The 14,804-nt window shown below is 42.1% G+C and overlaps 3 protein-coding genes across 6 annotated transcripts; 2 read left to right on the top strand and 1 right to left on the bottom strand.

Moving 5' to 3' along the window:
• Window positions 1-127: 127 nt before the first annotated feature.
• On the top strand, window positions 128-1,148 carry LOC135167270 (rhythmically expressed gene 2 protein-like). Its single transcript, XM_064130300.1, has 2 exons — window positions 128-461; window positions 582-1,148. The coding sequence occupies exons 1-2, from the start codon at window positions 165-167 to the stop codon at window positions 1,047-1,049; spliced, it is 765 nt and encodes a 254-aa protein (XP_063986370.1). The 5' UTR covers window positions 128-164; the 3' UTR covers window positions 1,050-1,148.
• Window positions 1,149-2,345: 1,197 nt separating this feature from the next.
• Lanb2 (Laminin B2) lies at window positions 2,346-10,365 on the top strand. Of its 3 annotated transcripts, none has more exons than XM_064130280.1 (8): window positions 2,346-2,590; window positions 3,224-3,662; window positions 4,192-4,453; window positions 4,674-4,975; window positions 5,052-5,251; window positions 5,497-5,600; window positions 6,012-6,200; window positions 6,269-10,365. In XM_064130280.1, the coding sequence occupies exons 2-8, from the start codon at window positions 3,522-3,524 to the stop codon at window positions 9,916-9,918; spliced, it is 4,848 nt and encodes a 1,615-aa protein (XP_063986350.1). In that variant the 5' UTR covers window positions 2,346-2,590; window positions 3,224-3,521; the 3' UTR covers window positions 9,919-10,365. The 3 variants fall into 3 exon arrangements, with proteins under 3 accessions (XP_063986350.1, XP_063986351.1, XP_063986352.1); XM_064130281.1 differs by having other exon boundaries at window positions 3,279-3,662; XM_064130282.1 differs by having other exon boundaries at window positions 3,383-3,662.
• Window positions 10,366-10,436: 71 nt separating this feature from the next.
• On the bottom strand, window positions 10,437-14,668 carry LOC135167269 (syntaxin-6). Of its 2 annotated transcripts, XM_064130299.1 has the most exons (7): window positions 14,219-14,668; window positions 13,116-13,321; window positions 12,938-13,032; window positions 12,688-12,747; window positions 12,096-12,328; window positions 11,848-11,942; window positions 10,437-10,736 (listed from the first exon to the last, which is right to left on the bottom strand). In XM_064130299.1, exons 1-7 carry the CDS (start codon window positions 14,257-14,259, stop codon window positions 10,660-10,662), a joined length of 807 nt encoding a protein of 268 aa, XP_063986369.1. In that variant the 5' UTR covers window positions 14,260-14,668; the 3' UTR covers window positions 10,437-10,659. The 2 variants fall into 2 exon arrangements, with proteins under 2 accessions (XP_063986369.1, XP_063986367.1); XM_064130297.1 differs by lacking the exon at window positions 10,437-10,736 and having other exon boundaries at window positions 10,796-11,942.
• Window positions 14,669-14,804: the final 136 nt, after the last annotated feature.

Raw genomic sequence — 14,804 nt, forward strand, 5'->3', positions numbered from 1 at the left:
TACAAATCACCTTTTCGATGATGCTGCATTTCATAAATTCCATTGCACGTATATTATTTTTGAATAAAATATGCATTGACATAGAAACCATACACAGTGGTTGTCAGATGGCGCAACCGGCTTTCTGTCCAATTGGGCAAATTACGTGTGTCATCGAATGGCTGATGAAAACACAAGTTATGAATTTCGTTCGACCACGATTAGTAACATTCGACGTTACTGGAACATTATTGCAAACGAAATTGGAGCATTACAGGGAAATTGGAGTGAAATACGGTGCCCCGGAGCTCGATCTACGACTGTTGGCGCCAAGTTTCAAAGAACATTTTTCACGTTTGTCGAATGAACATCCGGTTTTTGGTAAACACACCGGTCTTGGCTGGCAGAAGTGGTGGAAGAATCTTGTTTATGGAGTTTTCCGGGATCAACATCCAGGAATATCCCACGATGTACTGGAGAAGGTAATTTTTCATAATGTGGATCCTGCTGTTTTCTAATAGAACCAACAAACTACCAATCCGTTCTTGAATGGGGGATTGTTCCCTCTGTCTAAATCTAAATTTTATTCTCATTGATGACAGGTATCACACAATCTAATAGAACTCTATGGCACGAACAACTGTTGGCACTTGTACCCAGGGGCCAAGGACCTCCTGAGTTACCTGAACAAACAGGATATCGTAGTTGGAGTGATATCAAATTTCGACGACCGTTTGGAGGGAATCCTTGCGAGCACTGGCCTCCGAGACTATTTTTCTTTCGTTCTGACGTCCTACAACTATGGATCCGAGAAACCAACCCGCAAGATCTTCACTGAGGCGCTCAGATTAGGCGAACAAGCGAGAGGAGAGGCAATAATACCCGGGGAGGCTGTACACGTTGGGGATAATTTCAAGTTGGACTATGTTGGAGCAAAAGATGCGGGATGGTATGCATTCCTCATGATGCATGACTGCGACACAAAAGACAAGTACAAAGATATTTCAGAGTTTGAGCTGTTTAGGGATCTTGATGAACTGAAAGATCATTTCAAGACGTTATTGGAGTAGTTATTTAATTAATCCTACATCCCTCTAGTTAGACGATTAGTTATGAATTTAATGCAAATTGCAATCACTTGAAGAATAAAATTATAAACTTCGAAACTACATTTTCCTCATGTCTGACTTGACCATTATTCCATAATGGGATTTGTAGGATGCGTGGGTTGACCATAACAATTTATCGTGAATAAGTTGTTCTCCATGCCAGTGCAAACCGTAAATTTCTCAAGTACCTCGTCATTAATTTGTTACAATCAAACGCTTTAAGTTGTTAATATCTATTCTAAAAAATAAGGAAGCTGGGGAAACTTTATCATATAATCGTACATTCCGATACATATTCGTAGACACGTTTCCCATTGCGAGCACGTGCTTCTCTCCCACGAGTGAAAGAACACTCCCTTCCATAATTATTCAACTATTTTTAACTCATTTTTCCAAATTGTGAGTGGGTATCCCATAATAAATTTAAACCTTTTTGAATCATGTTACATATTACAATGAAAATTCGAGCAGCCGTACGGCACTTTCCATTCACCACTTCCCTCCATGAGACGAAAATTAATTATTTGTGCCATTAAAACATCAAATTACATTGAAGACAGTGGCAGGGTATATATTTAGAACTATACTACCAGTGTTCAGTGTTACCCATGCTCCATGACATGGCCACAGCTGGTATGAACTCCAAAAAGAGTTGTTATGAAAAGTGGAGGAGAGCATATGAATTTGAAAGCTAAATTTAATAATAAAGTAGTAGAGAATGAAGTACTTGGAGTCGCAAACATGTGCAATCCTGTTGTCTCCATGTTTTCAATAATTCTCGCGGTATTGTTCAAAGACCCTGGAGTGCATTAGTCCCTCATTATCGAGTTCATACGCCCCTGAGTTTAAAATGCAACAGAGTCCCCTTTATGGATCACAGGCATGAATCGGTGCAAGATAACAGTCTTGCGGTCTTGCCTTCACTAGAGCGAGACAAATACCATTATGTGGGTGGGACAGTATCAGTGCCCAGTTTCCGGGTGGAAAAGATATCCCCATATCCGTTTTTCCCCATTTCATCTTCCCAGAAAATTCAAATCAAATTCAAAAGAAGAATTCTGAAAAACTTCAGCACCTCCCCGTGTTCCTCATTCCCGTTTTTTTTTTTTTCATTCAGGTTTCGTTCCAGAGGGAGAAGAAAGGTCGGGGCCTTTGAGTGCCGTGGGGACAGCGTAGGAGAGAAAATACGACGGAGACAGTGTGAGGTAAAAAAGGACAGATGATGGCCGCAGACCTCTTCAGAGAGCACGCTCTTTCATTCCCTCCACACTCTCAGTTTGCTCTCCACCTCCAGTTTCCCTAGTTACGTTCTCTCCTGTATGTGGGCACAATTTAGACCTCTCCTTTGTAAATACATAAAACTCTTCCGCGCTTGTGTCCGCTCAGTCATCGTGGGATTTGCAAATAGCCCTGCAGTTTTGGATCTCATTCACTCCTGTGTTTTTGACATCTTCGTGAAGGCTCCATTATTGATTAGACCGGAGTGATTGCAGTGATCTAAGGTTCGTTCCTAGCCACCTCTATCAAGCTCTGAGAAAATTCATTAACATTTCGCTGTGATAGAGCCTGAAATTCTTCGATTTTTCGGGATTTATCGGAAGGCCAAGACGCTACCCCCTGCCGCGGGGGATAAACTAAACTACCGTTGGAATTTTGTTCACTGCAGTACATGCTATAGTCCAAACACTACATCTGCATTTACAGATTTACTCTCACAAAGGTCCCCACGTCAGAAGACAATATACTTTGAAGGGACTGTCCAGTCCCAGTGGAGACGGGGATTTTTGGTCTCATGTTAATCATCATGATGAGCACGAGCCCATTTATCTCAGCTCGGGATTTTAATTTTTTCATGTTTTATTATATCTTCAATACCGAACAGGCAAAAGTCCAAACCAAGAGTTTCGTTAAAAAAGTAAGAAAAACTCCAGCGGAATATTAAATAAATTCACTCGTAGTCAATCCTGCATATGTCGAGACTGAAAGGAGACCATATATTCCCGTACTCATTGAGACTGAGATCATCTACCCGAAGACGTGAAATAAATAATTACAGATCATTTGTTCCTCAAAATATTCTAGAACTGAAGGCAAAAAACTTTCTAATTAATTTGATCAATTTTCCTTGATATTAGTGGCTTGGAGTTTTTTATTGGCAATTACCCCACGTCTTAAATCGTTGTCACCTAGATCCTCGGATCGATAGATCAGATGGACCGAGCGATGAATAGCTGTTACCACTGATGAGCGTAACCAAAGCGACGGAGGAAAAAGTAGAAAATAAAAAATTACAGATACTGAGAGAAACGCAAGATTCAGTGGTGCGCCGGTTCAGTCAAGCTCGGGAGCCGCTGGCGGGCGGATGGAAAAAACATCATCGATTGAATAATCGATACTGAGATCGTTATTGTACATAGTTGTTCGGGTTTAACAATGGGGAGGCGATTATTGCTGCTGGCAATAGCGATCCTCTCTCTAGTCCTGGGAGAGCCAGATCCGTCCGAGGAGTTGTATCATCGGATACCCCAGAATAAAGACGAAGTCAAGTGTTACGACGAGTCTGGAAGGCCTCAGGTATTTATAAACAAATTAAAAAGATTGCCTTAAAAAATTGCAGCTCATTGTATTGAAATTTCTTTGGAAAATTAGTTGAACATTGAATAATCCATTATGCATGCCTCATATTCACAATCACAAGCACTTTCGGTAATCTTTATCGTTCTCTGTCGTCTTCATCTCGTATCCTCACCCACTCTCGGATGAAACCAACGTGAACGAGGGGTTATCGTTTTGTTCTCCGAATTGCTTCAACTCCCCGTTTTATACGTTTTTTTCTACCGAAGATAAGAGAAAAAATCATGGAACGATAAAAAGGGACGAAATAACGAAACGATAGACATATTCATGTGACTATGCTTCCTCTTTTGGGTCCACACGATAGATAAATGTACTCAGTAGCCAGTAATCAAGGACAAGGATGAAAAATTCATAACAAAAACAGTTAAATGGATTTCATTCAGGCATTTTGCGACTTATGACAAAAAAAATATTTTAGTTAGAGAAATAATTTGTTAAATGCTGTTTTTTTCTGTGTCTTTTATAGAGGTGTATTCCACCATTTGAAAATGCAGCCTTCAACCTGGTCATTGAAGCGACCAATACTTGCGGGCAGGGTGGAATTCCCACAGAATTCTGTAAGCAGACACGTGTTCAGGAGAAATCCTGTGACATATGCCGATGGGGAGATCACCCAGCTATCTACTTGACTGATCAGGATAACAATGAAAATGCCACTTGGTGGCAGTCTCAAACAATGTTGGAGAATGTCGATTGGCCGAATCAAGTGAATCTGACGCTTCATTTGGGTATGTATGAGTTCTTCATTCATTGAATTCCACAAAAATATCACACGAAATGGTATTGATAAAGACAAAGTGGGTTCATTCAAGTTCCGGTGAGCTCTGACCCTTTATCTATGGCATTTGAGATAAATTTGTAGAACGGGGGAACATACCTTGCTTTACATGTGGTCCATTGGTGTAGTAGCTTCACTTATCTTCATTCATAAAAAAAAATGATTTTCAGGGAAAACCTTCGATATCACTTACGTGCGTGTCCTGTTTGAGACTCCCAGGCCCGAGAGTTGGGGGATTTACAAACGAAACAATGATAAATCTAATTGGGAGCCATATCAGTACTATTCGGCATCGTGCAGGGATATGTATGGACTTCCAGACTCGAAGGAAACCGTCCGGGGAGACGACACTAGGGTTCTCTGTAATTCTGAGTATTCCGATATCTCTCCCCTGACCAAGGGAACTGTTGCTTTTTCGACGCTCGAGGGAAGACCCTCGGCTTTTCAATTCGATACAAATCCGGCATTACAAGTATGTTTTCCCCTTTTACTACAGGTTTAGGGATATTAATTTCAATTTGCACTACATACATGCCCTCACGTTCTAGGAATGGGTGCAAGCAACAGATCTACGATTCAGCCTCGATCGTCTGAACACTTTCGGTGACGATGTATTCGGAGATCCAGCCGTCCTTAAATCTTATTATTACGCAATAACCGATATCGCTGTCGGAGCTCGTTGCGCATGTAACGGCCACGCCGGCGTCTGCATAACCAGCACTGATGAAGACAACCTGAGAGTTTGTCGGTCAGCAATTGCTCACATTTCTCAATCCCTCCCCCCCATAAATAAATTTACTCCAAAACATATTGGTTCACTATTTACACTGAAGGAAATTTTTGTTTCCACTTATTTATGAGAAGTATTTACTTTTCTGGAGTCGGGGCATTCAGAAGAGATATTCGATTAAAGAAATATAGCTCCCAAGCTAATGAACAGTTGGGAAATTGATTTTTTGCGCAGTGTAGTCAACTTTTAATTTACTTTTTCAGGTGTGAGCATAACACTGCCGGCCCAGACTGTAACGAGTGCCTCCCGTTTTACAATGATGCACCTTGGGGCCGTGCAACGCACACTGATGCCCACGAATGTAAAGGTAAGAAGAATTTGTCGTCAAACAGCGACAAGTGAAAAGAAAGAACGAGTTGTCGTTGGTTTGACTTTTTTTACGAGCTCCACTCGCCATAAATGGTGACTTTATCGAGGGGCCAGCTTTGCCATATATGCACTCACCGATGAGTTGTATGAAGGTGGGGGATATGACAAAGCGAGCTTGCAGCATCAGTCTTGAAGTTGTTCCCATGAGATAGTGAATCTTTCGATCATTAGCTATATTAATTGATTCAAATGAGGAAAAATCTGCTGATTATTTTAGTGTTGGGGGGGATTTTTATGGGCTCGGGGTATCGTAGCAGATTATTGGCAAGATATTACCAATCTTCCCGTAAGTCTTACAACTATTGACAGAGAGTTCATTTGCTAAAGTGATTGGAATTGCCTTTTGCAGCTTGCAACTGTAATGGATACTCGGATAGATGTTACTTTGACAAAGAATTGTACGCTAGAACTGGCCACGGTGGTCATTGCATCGAGTGCAGGGCAAATAGGGCTGGTGCCAACTGTGAGAGGTGTAAGGAGAACTACTACGAACGTCCTGAAGATAATTACTGCATCGCTTGTAACTGTAATGAAATAGGTAAGGGATTTTAATTGACTCTAACACAAAGTTTGTTACCTCTTCATTAACATCTGTCTCTCAATTAGGTTCGAGAAGTCTTCAGTGCAATAGTGAAGGTAAATGTCAGTGTAAGCCTGGCATAACCGGTGATAAATGTGATCGTTGTTCTGCAAATTTCTACAATTTCGATTCGATCGGTTGCACCTCCTGCGACTGCAGCCCAAAAGGTTCCCTGGGAAACCAACCCAGCTGTGACGCTCAAACAGGTGCGTGTTCCTGCAAAGAAAACGTCGAAGGTAAGCGTTGTCGCGAGTGCCGTCCAGGGTTTTTCAATCTCGCCCTGGAGAACGAATTCGGCTGCACGCCCTGCTTTTGCTTCGGTCACTCCGCCATCTGCAGGCCTGCGAACGGTTACTCAAAGACAATAATTGAGAGCATGTTCGTTAGAGGTAATGAGCGCTGGTCTGCCAACGTAGTAGGAAAAACCCTTCCCCTTCATTACGACGCAGTCACGCAAACAGTCCAGGTATCTGCCCCAGAGCGCGATAACGTTTATTTCGTGGCCCCTGACAGATTCTTGGGTGATCAACGAGCTTCCTACAACCAAGACCTTTATTTCACACTGAAAATCGGTGAAACCGATCCTTCGCCAACAGCAAGAGATGTCATCCTCGAAGGAGGCAATGGAGAGCAAATAACCCAGCCCATATTCGGTCAACAGAACCGACTGCCCTCGGTGACCTCTCAAACCTACAAATTCCGCCTCCACGAGCACCCGAACTACGGATGGCAGCCACGCCTCTCAGCTCGCGATTTCATGTCAATTCTTTCGAACCTGACTTCCATCAAAATCCGTGGAACTTATACACACCAGGGTCGTGGTTTCCTAGACGACGTTCGCCTGGAGACAGCCCTGAGAGGAGCCGCAGGGCAGGCAGCAGACTGGGTGGAGCATTGTCAATGCCCCCACGGCTACGTCGGACAGTTCTGTGAGTCCTGTGCCCCTGGCTTCCACCACGAGCCGCCAAACGGCGGTCCCTTTGCCCTTTGCGTACCGTGTAACTGTAATGGTCACGCTGACATCTGCGAGGCTGAAACTGGTGCCTGCATTTGTCAGCACAACACTGCAGGAAGTAACTGTGAACTCTGTGCCCGGGGATACTACGGGCATCCTTTGAAAGAAACACCTTACGATTGTCAGCCCTGCCCGTGTCCTAACAACGGCCCTTGCATACTTCTGGGAAACAATCCAGACCCAATCTGTTCGGAATGCCCACTGGGGAGAACTGGGGCTCGTTGTGAGACCTGCTCCGATGGTTACTTTGGAAATCCGGACAGAGGAATCGCCTGCAGACCCTGCGAGTGTAATGGAAACATCGACCTTAACGCTGTGAGGAACTGCAACCACGAAACAGGTGAATGTCTCAAATGTGTGAACCACACAGCCGGATTCCACTGCGAGGACTGTCTCGCGGGTTACTGGGGGGATGCCCTGTCAGACAAAAGGGAGGACGGCTGTAAGTTGTGTCAGTGTTTCCCAGCTGGAACTCAAGAAACAGAAAGTGGAGCTGTGGCCCCGTGCAATCAACTGACAGGATTCTGCGCCTGCAAGGCTCACGTCATTGGAAAAAATTGTGATAAATGCGAGGATGGATATTACCAGATATTGTCCGGTGACGGGTGCACCGCCTGCAACTGCGACCCCGAGGGCTCCTACAACAGAACTTGCGATGCCAACAGTGGACAGTGTCAGTGTCGTCCTGGAATCACTGGCCAACGCTGCGACGCTTGCCTCCCATATCAATACGGATTTGGGAGGGAAGGTTGCAAGCTCTGTGACTGTGATCATATTGGATCTCAGGATCTTCAGTGTGATGCTAATGGACAGTGTCCTTGTTTAACCAATGTTGAGGGAAGGAGATGCGATCGTTGCAAGGAAAACAAGCATAATCGGCAGTATGGCTGTGTGGACTGTCCTCCTTGCTACAATTTAGTACAGGATGCTGTCAATGCCCACCGAAGGAGGCTCGTCGATCTTGAAAATACCCTGAGGAAAATCAACAGCAGCCCGACCGTCATCAAGGACTCTGATTTTGAGAGAGAACTTCAAAACGTTGAAGAGCGGGTGAGAACACTGTTGCAAACAGCGAAAGCAGGATCAGGAAATGAAAATAAAACACTGGTGGAGCAAATTGAGGAGCTACGAGATCAACTCAACCAGATTGACAGAATATCGCAGGGAGTTGATGTGACGGCGGCGGAAGCCAAGAGAACAACGAGCGAAGGTCTAACTAGTATCGATGAGGCTGAGAGTGTTCTTGACAAGATTCACGAGCAATTGACAGAGGCTGAAGATTATTTGGCGACTGAGGGAGCCTCGGCCCTGGCAGAAGCAAAAAAACGTGCTGAACAGGTTGGCCAGCAGAACCAACACATGACTAATATTGCTCATCAGGCGCGTGTTGTAGCTGACACGAATACAAATGAAGCAAAAAAAATTCATGCCCTCGCTGAACAAGCTAGAAATACATCTCAAGAAGCATATAATCTTGCTAAGAAGGCAATTGCACAGTACGCAAATATTAGCGAGGAGATTAGGGAGCTGGATAATAAATTGGAGCTTCTGGAGGATCGCTTCGTCGAGGTGAAAAATTTAACGGGCACAGCGGCCGCAAAAGCAGCAGCTGTCGCCGACGAGGCGGTATACTTATTGGTACTGGACTTGACAGTTCCCACAGTTGATATTGAGAAACTGCAAGAACAAGTGGAGGCTGTTAGTAATGAGGGTCTAATGCTCAAAGAAAGAGCCCAACTAATGCTCCAAGACAACGAGCAACTGCTGTTCGATCTAGAGCAAAAAATTCACAAAAGCGAAGAATTATTGAATAAAGCGCAGGATCAACTGGCAGCCACTGCAGAGTTGCTCTCAGAAGTCGACGGTGCCAACGAAAAGGCCAATGACGCTGTGAAGCGGGGCAATCAGACGCTGGCGGAGGCTCAGGAGACTCTGAAAAAATTGGGTGAATTCGACGCTGAGGTACAGAGGGAAAAGCTTAAAGCCCAGGAGGCATTACGTAATATCGAAGAAATTCGTGTTATGGTTGAGGAGGCTATTCTGAAAGCTGCGGAAACGCAAGTCGTGCTTAATGGGGCGGAACATAATGCCGCTGGGGCACGTAATATCACTGCCGAGGCCCAACGAAATGCCGACGATGCTGGTACACATGCTAATGTCATAAGAACTGAGGCGAATAAAACTAAATTGGAGGCCTGGAGGCTTAATAACGAGGCTGACAAGCTACATACGAGAGTGGAGATGACGGACTCGATTGCGAAGAAGTATGAAGTCAGGGTTGGGAGTAATGTGAATGTTACGAATGATGTTAATCATCGGGTGGGCCAGGCAAGGACGAAGGTCGCATTTGCAAGTCAGCAGGTAGATAAGACACTTGCTGACGTTGCGGAGATCATTGGGGAGCTTGAGGCATTGCCAGAGATCGACGACGCTGATCTCAATCGTCTTGAGGAGCGTTTATTGGCAGCGGAGAAGGAGATTAAAGCTACGAATCTCGATGAGAGAATTCGTGCGCTCACGGAGGCGAAAAATTTGCAGACCCAGTGGGTCAAGAATTACGAGGAAGAGGTGGGAAGGCTGAGGAATGACGTGGAGAACATCGATGAGATAAGGAAGGCACTGCCTACCCAGTGCCAGAACCGCTGGCGTTTGGAGCCTTAAGTCGGCTCACGTGCCATAAATACTTAACTTAGATTCTATCTAATTGAAAGCCTGTTTTCTCCTTTTTCGCTAATTAATTTGATTATTGAATTGAATAATGAGAGCTTTATGAAATTTACATTTCTACCAGGGGGACCGTTCAAACTCGTTATGGCCCCCTGTTTTTTCTCTTTTTTGCAATATTACACGCGATACCAAAGACTTAAAGTAATCAGCTCTCAATGACAATCATGAATTCTTATCTCGATTAGTTAACTGCCCGTCATTTCGCCTCTGTGTAGATACATTGATGCCTTTCATTCACGTTTTATATTTGCTGACTACAATTCATTTTTATATTTGGTATATTAAAATATACAGTAATTTTACCAAACTTTTATACTTCAACTGTAGCTTGAAATGTAGAATTTATTGTGAAATCAATAAAGTTGATATTTTAAAGGTAAATGGAGGGGATTTTTCCAGGGACTGGAGGAGCAAGCAACACTGTTATCGGTGATTCAATGAGCTTTTCAAGATGACAGATATTACTGGTTTATTTTTTAATACTGAAAGAATTGGAAGTCATGTTGGAAAAGTCTCAGGCGCCGGATGTTTTCATCATAATTTGAAGAGTTTTTTTTATTATAGTTTCATAAGAAACAAATGTAAAAGGGAATTGAAGATCTACCGTGCTAGGTAATACATACAAGAGCGTCCCGAAGAACCGATATAGTAATTATCTCTCATAATTATATTGATTCATTTGATTATAAATAAAATAATTAGCACTAGCAAAACCGCAGTCAACACGCCAATGGCTACCCATTGTCTCCGATCTAAAACAAAATGGAAAGTAATATCGCATGCGTTCCAGATTTTTTCACATACTCCTTGATTATACTCAAGTTAATTTATTGCATACTCCATGTTCATCATAGTTAATATCTTTCTTTCAGTTTCTACATTTGTTAGTAACAAGTTACGCAATATCTCCTTCGCCCAGTCTGTTTTATGTAGTTTGAAATTAACTAAACAAAGATATACAACATCTAATTTTGCTTCTACATGAGGTACATATGTTGGCCTTACATTTGGCTCTTGTCTATCGTTAAGAATAATTTATCTAGATGTTAAAGTATTTTTTTTCTGTTACCATGCATTCGTTAATTCTGTTTGGTTTCTGTTGAAACTTCAACGACTGTTCCCTCGATAAATATCATCTAAACAATCTAAAATTTTTTCCATTAGAATCACACAATTGACATAAAATTTTGATACGAATCACTCTATCAACGAATTCATCTTAATCTTTACTTCTATAATATTCAACGGTTAAGCTCCTACCTAGTTTCACTATTCTTGTGGAGGACATTTTGATCTAAAACAACTCAGGTTCCAAACAATCATCGACAATCATCAATAACATTTCTCATTGGTTCGATACATCATCATCCAGTTTTGGAAGTAATAACTGGATCCACCTTTGTATCCCATTAAAATCTTACAAAATGTTATTTTTTTCTTCATTCAATCATTAACGATAAACGTGAATCGATAAATAGGCTGTATGAATTCTCGCCAAAAAATAACGACTTTTTCCAGTTTCATATCAATGAATATTACAATATCATCTTTGAGTAATTGTCAATAACAAAGCGGAGGAGTTGTATTATCAGCTATTTTCCTTGAGTCATTTTCCAATAGTTTTTTTTTCTATGGCACAGTTGCATTGTAATCTTTGGCAATTATTTTCCCCAGTATTGTTAGTTTCATTTAATTAATATTGCATGTGTCAGAGTGGTCAAGTGGATGTGTTTTAGTCGGCAGAGCACATAAAACAATTGGTTATTGTTGTTGAGAGTGTAGAGAGTGAAGATGGTTTTTGTGGATAAACAGATACATTGGGTACAGAACTGGTAGGAGCTGGAATGTAATTACTATAGTTACCATTGCTCATGTGGAGGACCTTAGCCATTTTTTTCATTGTTGCATCGAGCTTGGAGTCTGTCACCTCGAGTTCATTTCCAAAATCATCTAACATTCTGCAGATCAAAAAACAAATTACTTGTGATCTTTTTTATTACATGGGAGTGTGTGTGGACTATGACCATACACAAATAAGCAGAAAATAATTGAGTGAACGTGAACCAAATCATAACAATATAATTTTCATAATATAAAGTGAATATACTTACACAGCCTGCTCATCAAGTTCCGAATTAATTTGTCGTGAAACAGTCTTCAAAGTACCAATACTCTCTCCTATCATTTCCAACTGATCATCTTGCTGTCTCATCATCATCCCTTGCTGCTGCATCGTTTCATCCAGAAATTGCCTACTCGGGCTGTCCACCTCATTCTCCAATTTACTGTATTTGGTCGTGCCATGATTGACCGGTGGCCGAGTTGGGCTGTTATCCAACAGCGGCTGTAAACCCCAAGAACATGAGACCAACTCTCAAACATCCTGGTAACTCAATCAACTAATTAATTAATCCACAGTCACCATTTCTGTCACAAACAAATTGCGCGCTCCCAACCAAAACCAATTGATTCACAGGAGGTTATATTTACCGAAAATTAATCTGTCAAAAGTTCCAGTGCCTGTCACAGAGGGCGTTTATGCTATTTAATTTTGAAAACTTGACATTTTACGAATAATAAACAAATCTCCTCCCTTTATGACGCATTTAATATTGTTTATGATATGTCCACGCGGCTCGAGATGATTTAATAGTAAAAGAGTTTAGCCTCTCATTAAAATAAACAATTGAATTATTATCCTACCTCGCGGGCTGTGCGATCCCGATCTCGTCCTCGGCTGAGGTTCATCTTGTCTTTCATAGTCTGCAATGAGAGAAAACATAATTAACTGTGTCACACAATAATTATCCTTAAGGCATTGGCCCTTTTGCTGCCCTAAGAATTTCCGAGAGACCTTCGTAGCTATGGGAGAGTTACAGCTATTGAAGGAACCTCAAATTTTACCACCGTCACTCCCTCACGAATGAATTATTGATATGGGGGAAACAATTACCTTGACCTCGTCGCGGGTATGATCAATGAACGCTCTGCGATAAGTAAGTTCTTTGTTGTCGATTTTAAACTTTGTTGGATTCTTCTCTACAATACGTGTGATAGAATTAAGGAAAGCATTCCATAGCTAATTCAATAAACCATCGGTTATTATAAAATAATAAATATGAAAAGGATATAAATCGTATCTTCCAAGTCCTCGAGGTCCCATTCGATTGATCGCAAGGCGTTTCTCAGTTCGGTTGTGGTCCACTCAAGTTCCTCTTTCGATACCGGAAGCCCACCGGGTACCAATCCGATGGGTGTTAATGCTGATATATTCACCTGGGAATCACTCCATCGGCCGTACAAACCTCGTGTCTTGTTCAGCGCTTTGCATACCTCGCTGTCAATACGAAAACCATCGAAAAATATAAATAAAGGGAGGGAAACATACTTTGCTCCTAAAATAGCGCTCTTTGTGTGGGGAACCGAGGGAACATGTGGAAAGCACTGACTCTAAATTGCAGTGAGGAAGTTGTAAAACTGGATATGTCAACTTCGGCAAGTTCTTGTGAATGGGCTGAATATACCAACTGCTTTACATTAATTTAAATATTCACATCCTGAATTATTTTATTGATCAAGTCAGCAGGAAGATTGACGATCGTTCTGTTACTAAAAGGTTCGATAATATTTTTTGCACTGGAGAAAATCGTCACATTGTTTACAAATTGATACTGCACGTTCATACTGCACTTTAAATGATGTGATTCATTTCTAACTCTTCTAGATTATGTTTTCAAGTGGTTTATGATTGAAGATAATGACGGCGACTTTGTTGGCCGCAATCGTTACAGGCAATCGTCTATAGAAAAAAATTCTGGAAAATGAGGGACAATGCAATGAAATATGCCAACTTTGAGAAGTTTTTATGAATATTTCTCAATCCCAAGGAAACAGAAAATTCCACAGGGACATCCTTAGTGGATTCCCCCGAGCTCCATAGAAAATATTTTCGGGACAGAGGCACAAAAGGCTTTCCCTTGGATTATTTAATGAGGGAAGAATACTTGTGGCTCATTAAAATTATTTTCACGATTCTTTAGCACTGAGATATAAGCATAAAAAGTTCCCGATTCTCAGTGACAGGTGTGCTAGATAAATGAACGATTCCTTCAAACTGAAAAGCTCCGCGACATTTTTCCACAACTGATCTCTTAGTGAAGTTGACTTATCCGGTCTCACAAGTTGATAACCGATCTGCTGGTACGGGATGAGTGAAACCATTATAATAACTTACTCTTTGACGACAAAGAATGGATCCTCAAGCGTCATGCTCATTACTCACGGGAATTTAAAAGGGCGGCCTGTCTCGCCGCCTCACTTCCCTCAGAGTGTACCTCACCCGTGATTTAACAATCATCGGTCAACAAATGTATCCACTAATCAACATAAAATTTATTATCACTGGATGACTATTTAAAGCCCCGAATGCGGATTAAATCGGATTATGAAATTCCAATTGATAGCAACGGAGAGGAAGTGAAACATTTTCAATTATATTCTCGTATTATTATTCCTTTCCTTGGATTCTTTATTATGATGTCCGGTCGAGACGTTGGAACGACGTCCGTGAGACTGCACAGGGCACTCTATTTGTTCGATTTTGACGTTTGCGCACGAGGGGTTGTGTTTTTTAGGGGAAAGGACTGGAAGAGAGGCCCTATTGATCCCGCCAGAGATGAGGCGAGAGAGATAGAACGCGTGTGAATGTGTGACACATTCGATTCGATATTCAAATACGTAGGCGCCCGCAGCGCCATAAACATACATCGGTAATGAAGATTCCGATTCGTCCCCCCACCCCTGCCGCGCGACGCCATTCG

This window comes from Diachasmimorpha longicaudata, chromosome 11, assembly GCF_034640455.1.
Source record: "Diachasmimorpha longicaudata isolate KC_UGA_2023 chromosome 11, iyDiaLong2, whole genome shotgun sequence".
Taxonomy (NCBI): domain Eukaryota; kingdom Metazoa; phylum Arthropoda; class Insecta; order Hymenoptera; family Braconidae; genus Diachasmimorpha; species Diachasmimorpha longicaudata.

What these genes read in the sequence shown, in the direction of transcription:
- Lanb2 (XM_064130280.1), top strand. Translation starts at nt 3,522, where the DNA reads ATGGGGAGGCGATTATTGCTGCTGGCAATAGCGATCCTCTCTCTAGTC. An exon ending in ATACAAATCCGGCATTACAA is followed by an intron (nt 4,976 to 5,051) that starts GTATGTTTTCCC and finishes CTCACGTTCTAG; the next exon opens with GAATGGGTGCAAGCAACAGA. An exon ending in TTGTAACTGTAATGAAATAG is followed by an intron (nt 6,201 to 6,268) that starts GTAAGGGATTTT and finishes TCTCTCAATTAG; the next exon opens with GTTCGAGAAGTCTTCAGTGC.
- LOC135167270 (XM_064130300.1), top strand. Translation starts at nt 165, where the DNA reads ATGAAAACACAAGTTATGAATTTCGTTCGACCACGATTAGTAACATTC. An exon ending in CCCACGATGTACTGGAGAAG is followed by an intron (nt 462 to 581) that starts GTAATTTTTCAT and finishes CATTGATGACAG; the next exon opens with GTATCACACAATCTAATAGA.
- LOC135167269 (XM_064130297.1), bottom strand. Translation starts at nt 14,259, where the DNA reads ATGAGCATGACGCTTGAGGATCCATTCTTTGTCGTCAAAGA. An exon ending in GGACTTGGAAGATACGATTT is followed by an intron (nt 13,033 to 13,115) that starts ATATCCTTTTCA and finishes ATTCTATCACAC; the next exon opens with GTATTGTAGAGAAGAATCCA. An exon ending in ATACCCGCGACGAGGTCAAG is followed by an intron (nt 12,748 to 12,937) that starts GTAATTGTTTCC and finishes CTCTCATTGCAG; the next exon opens with ACTATGAAAGACAAGATGAA.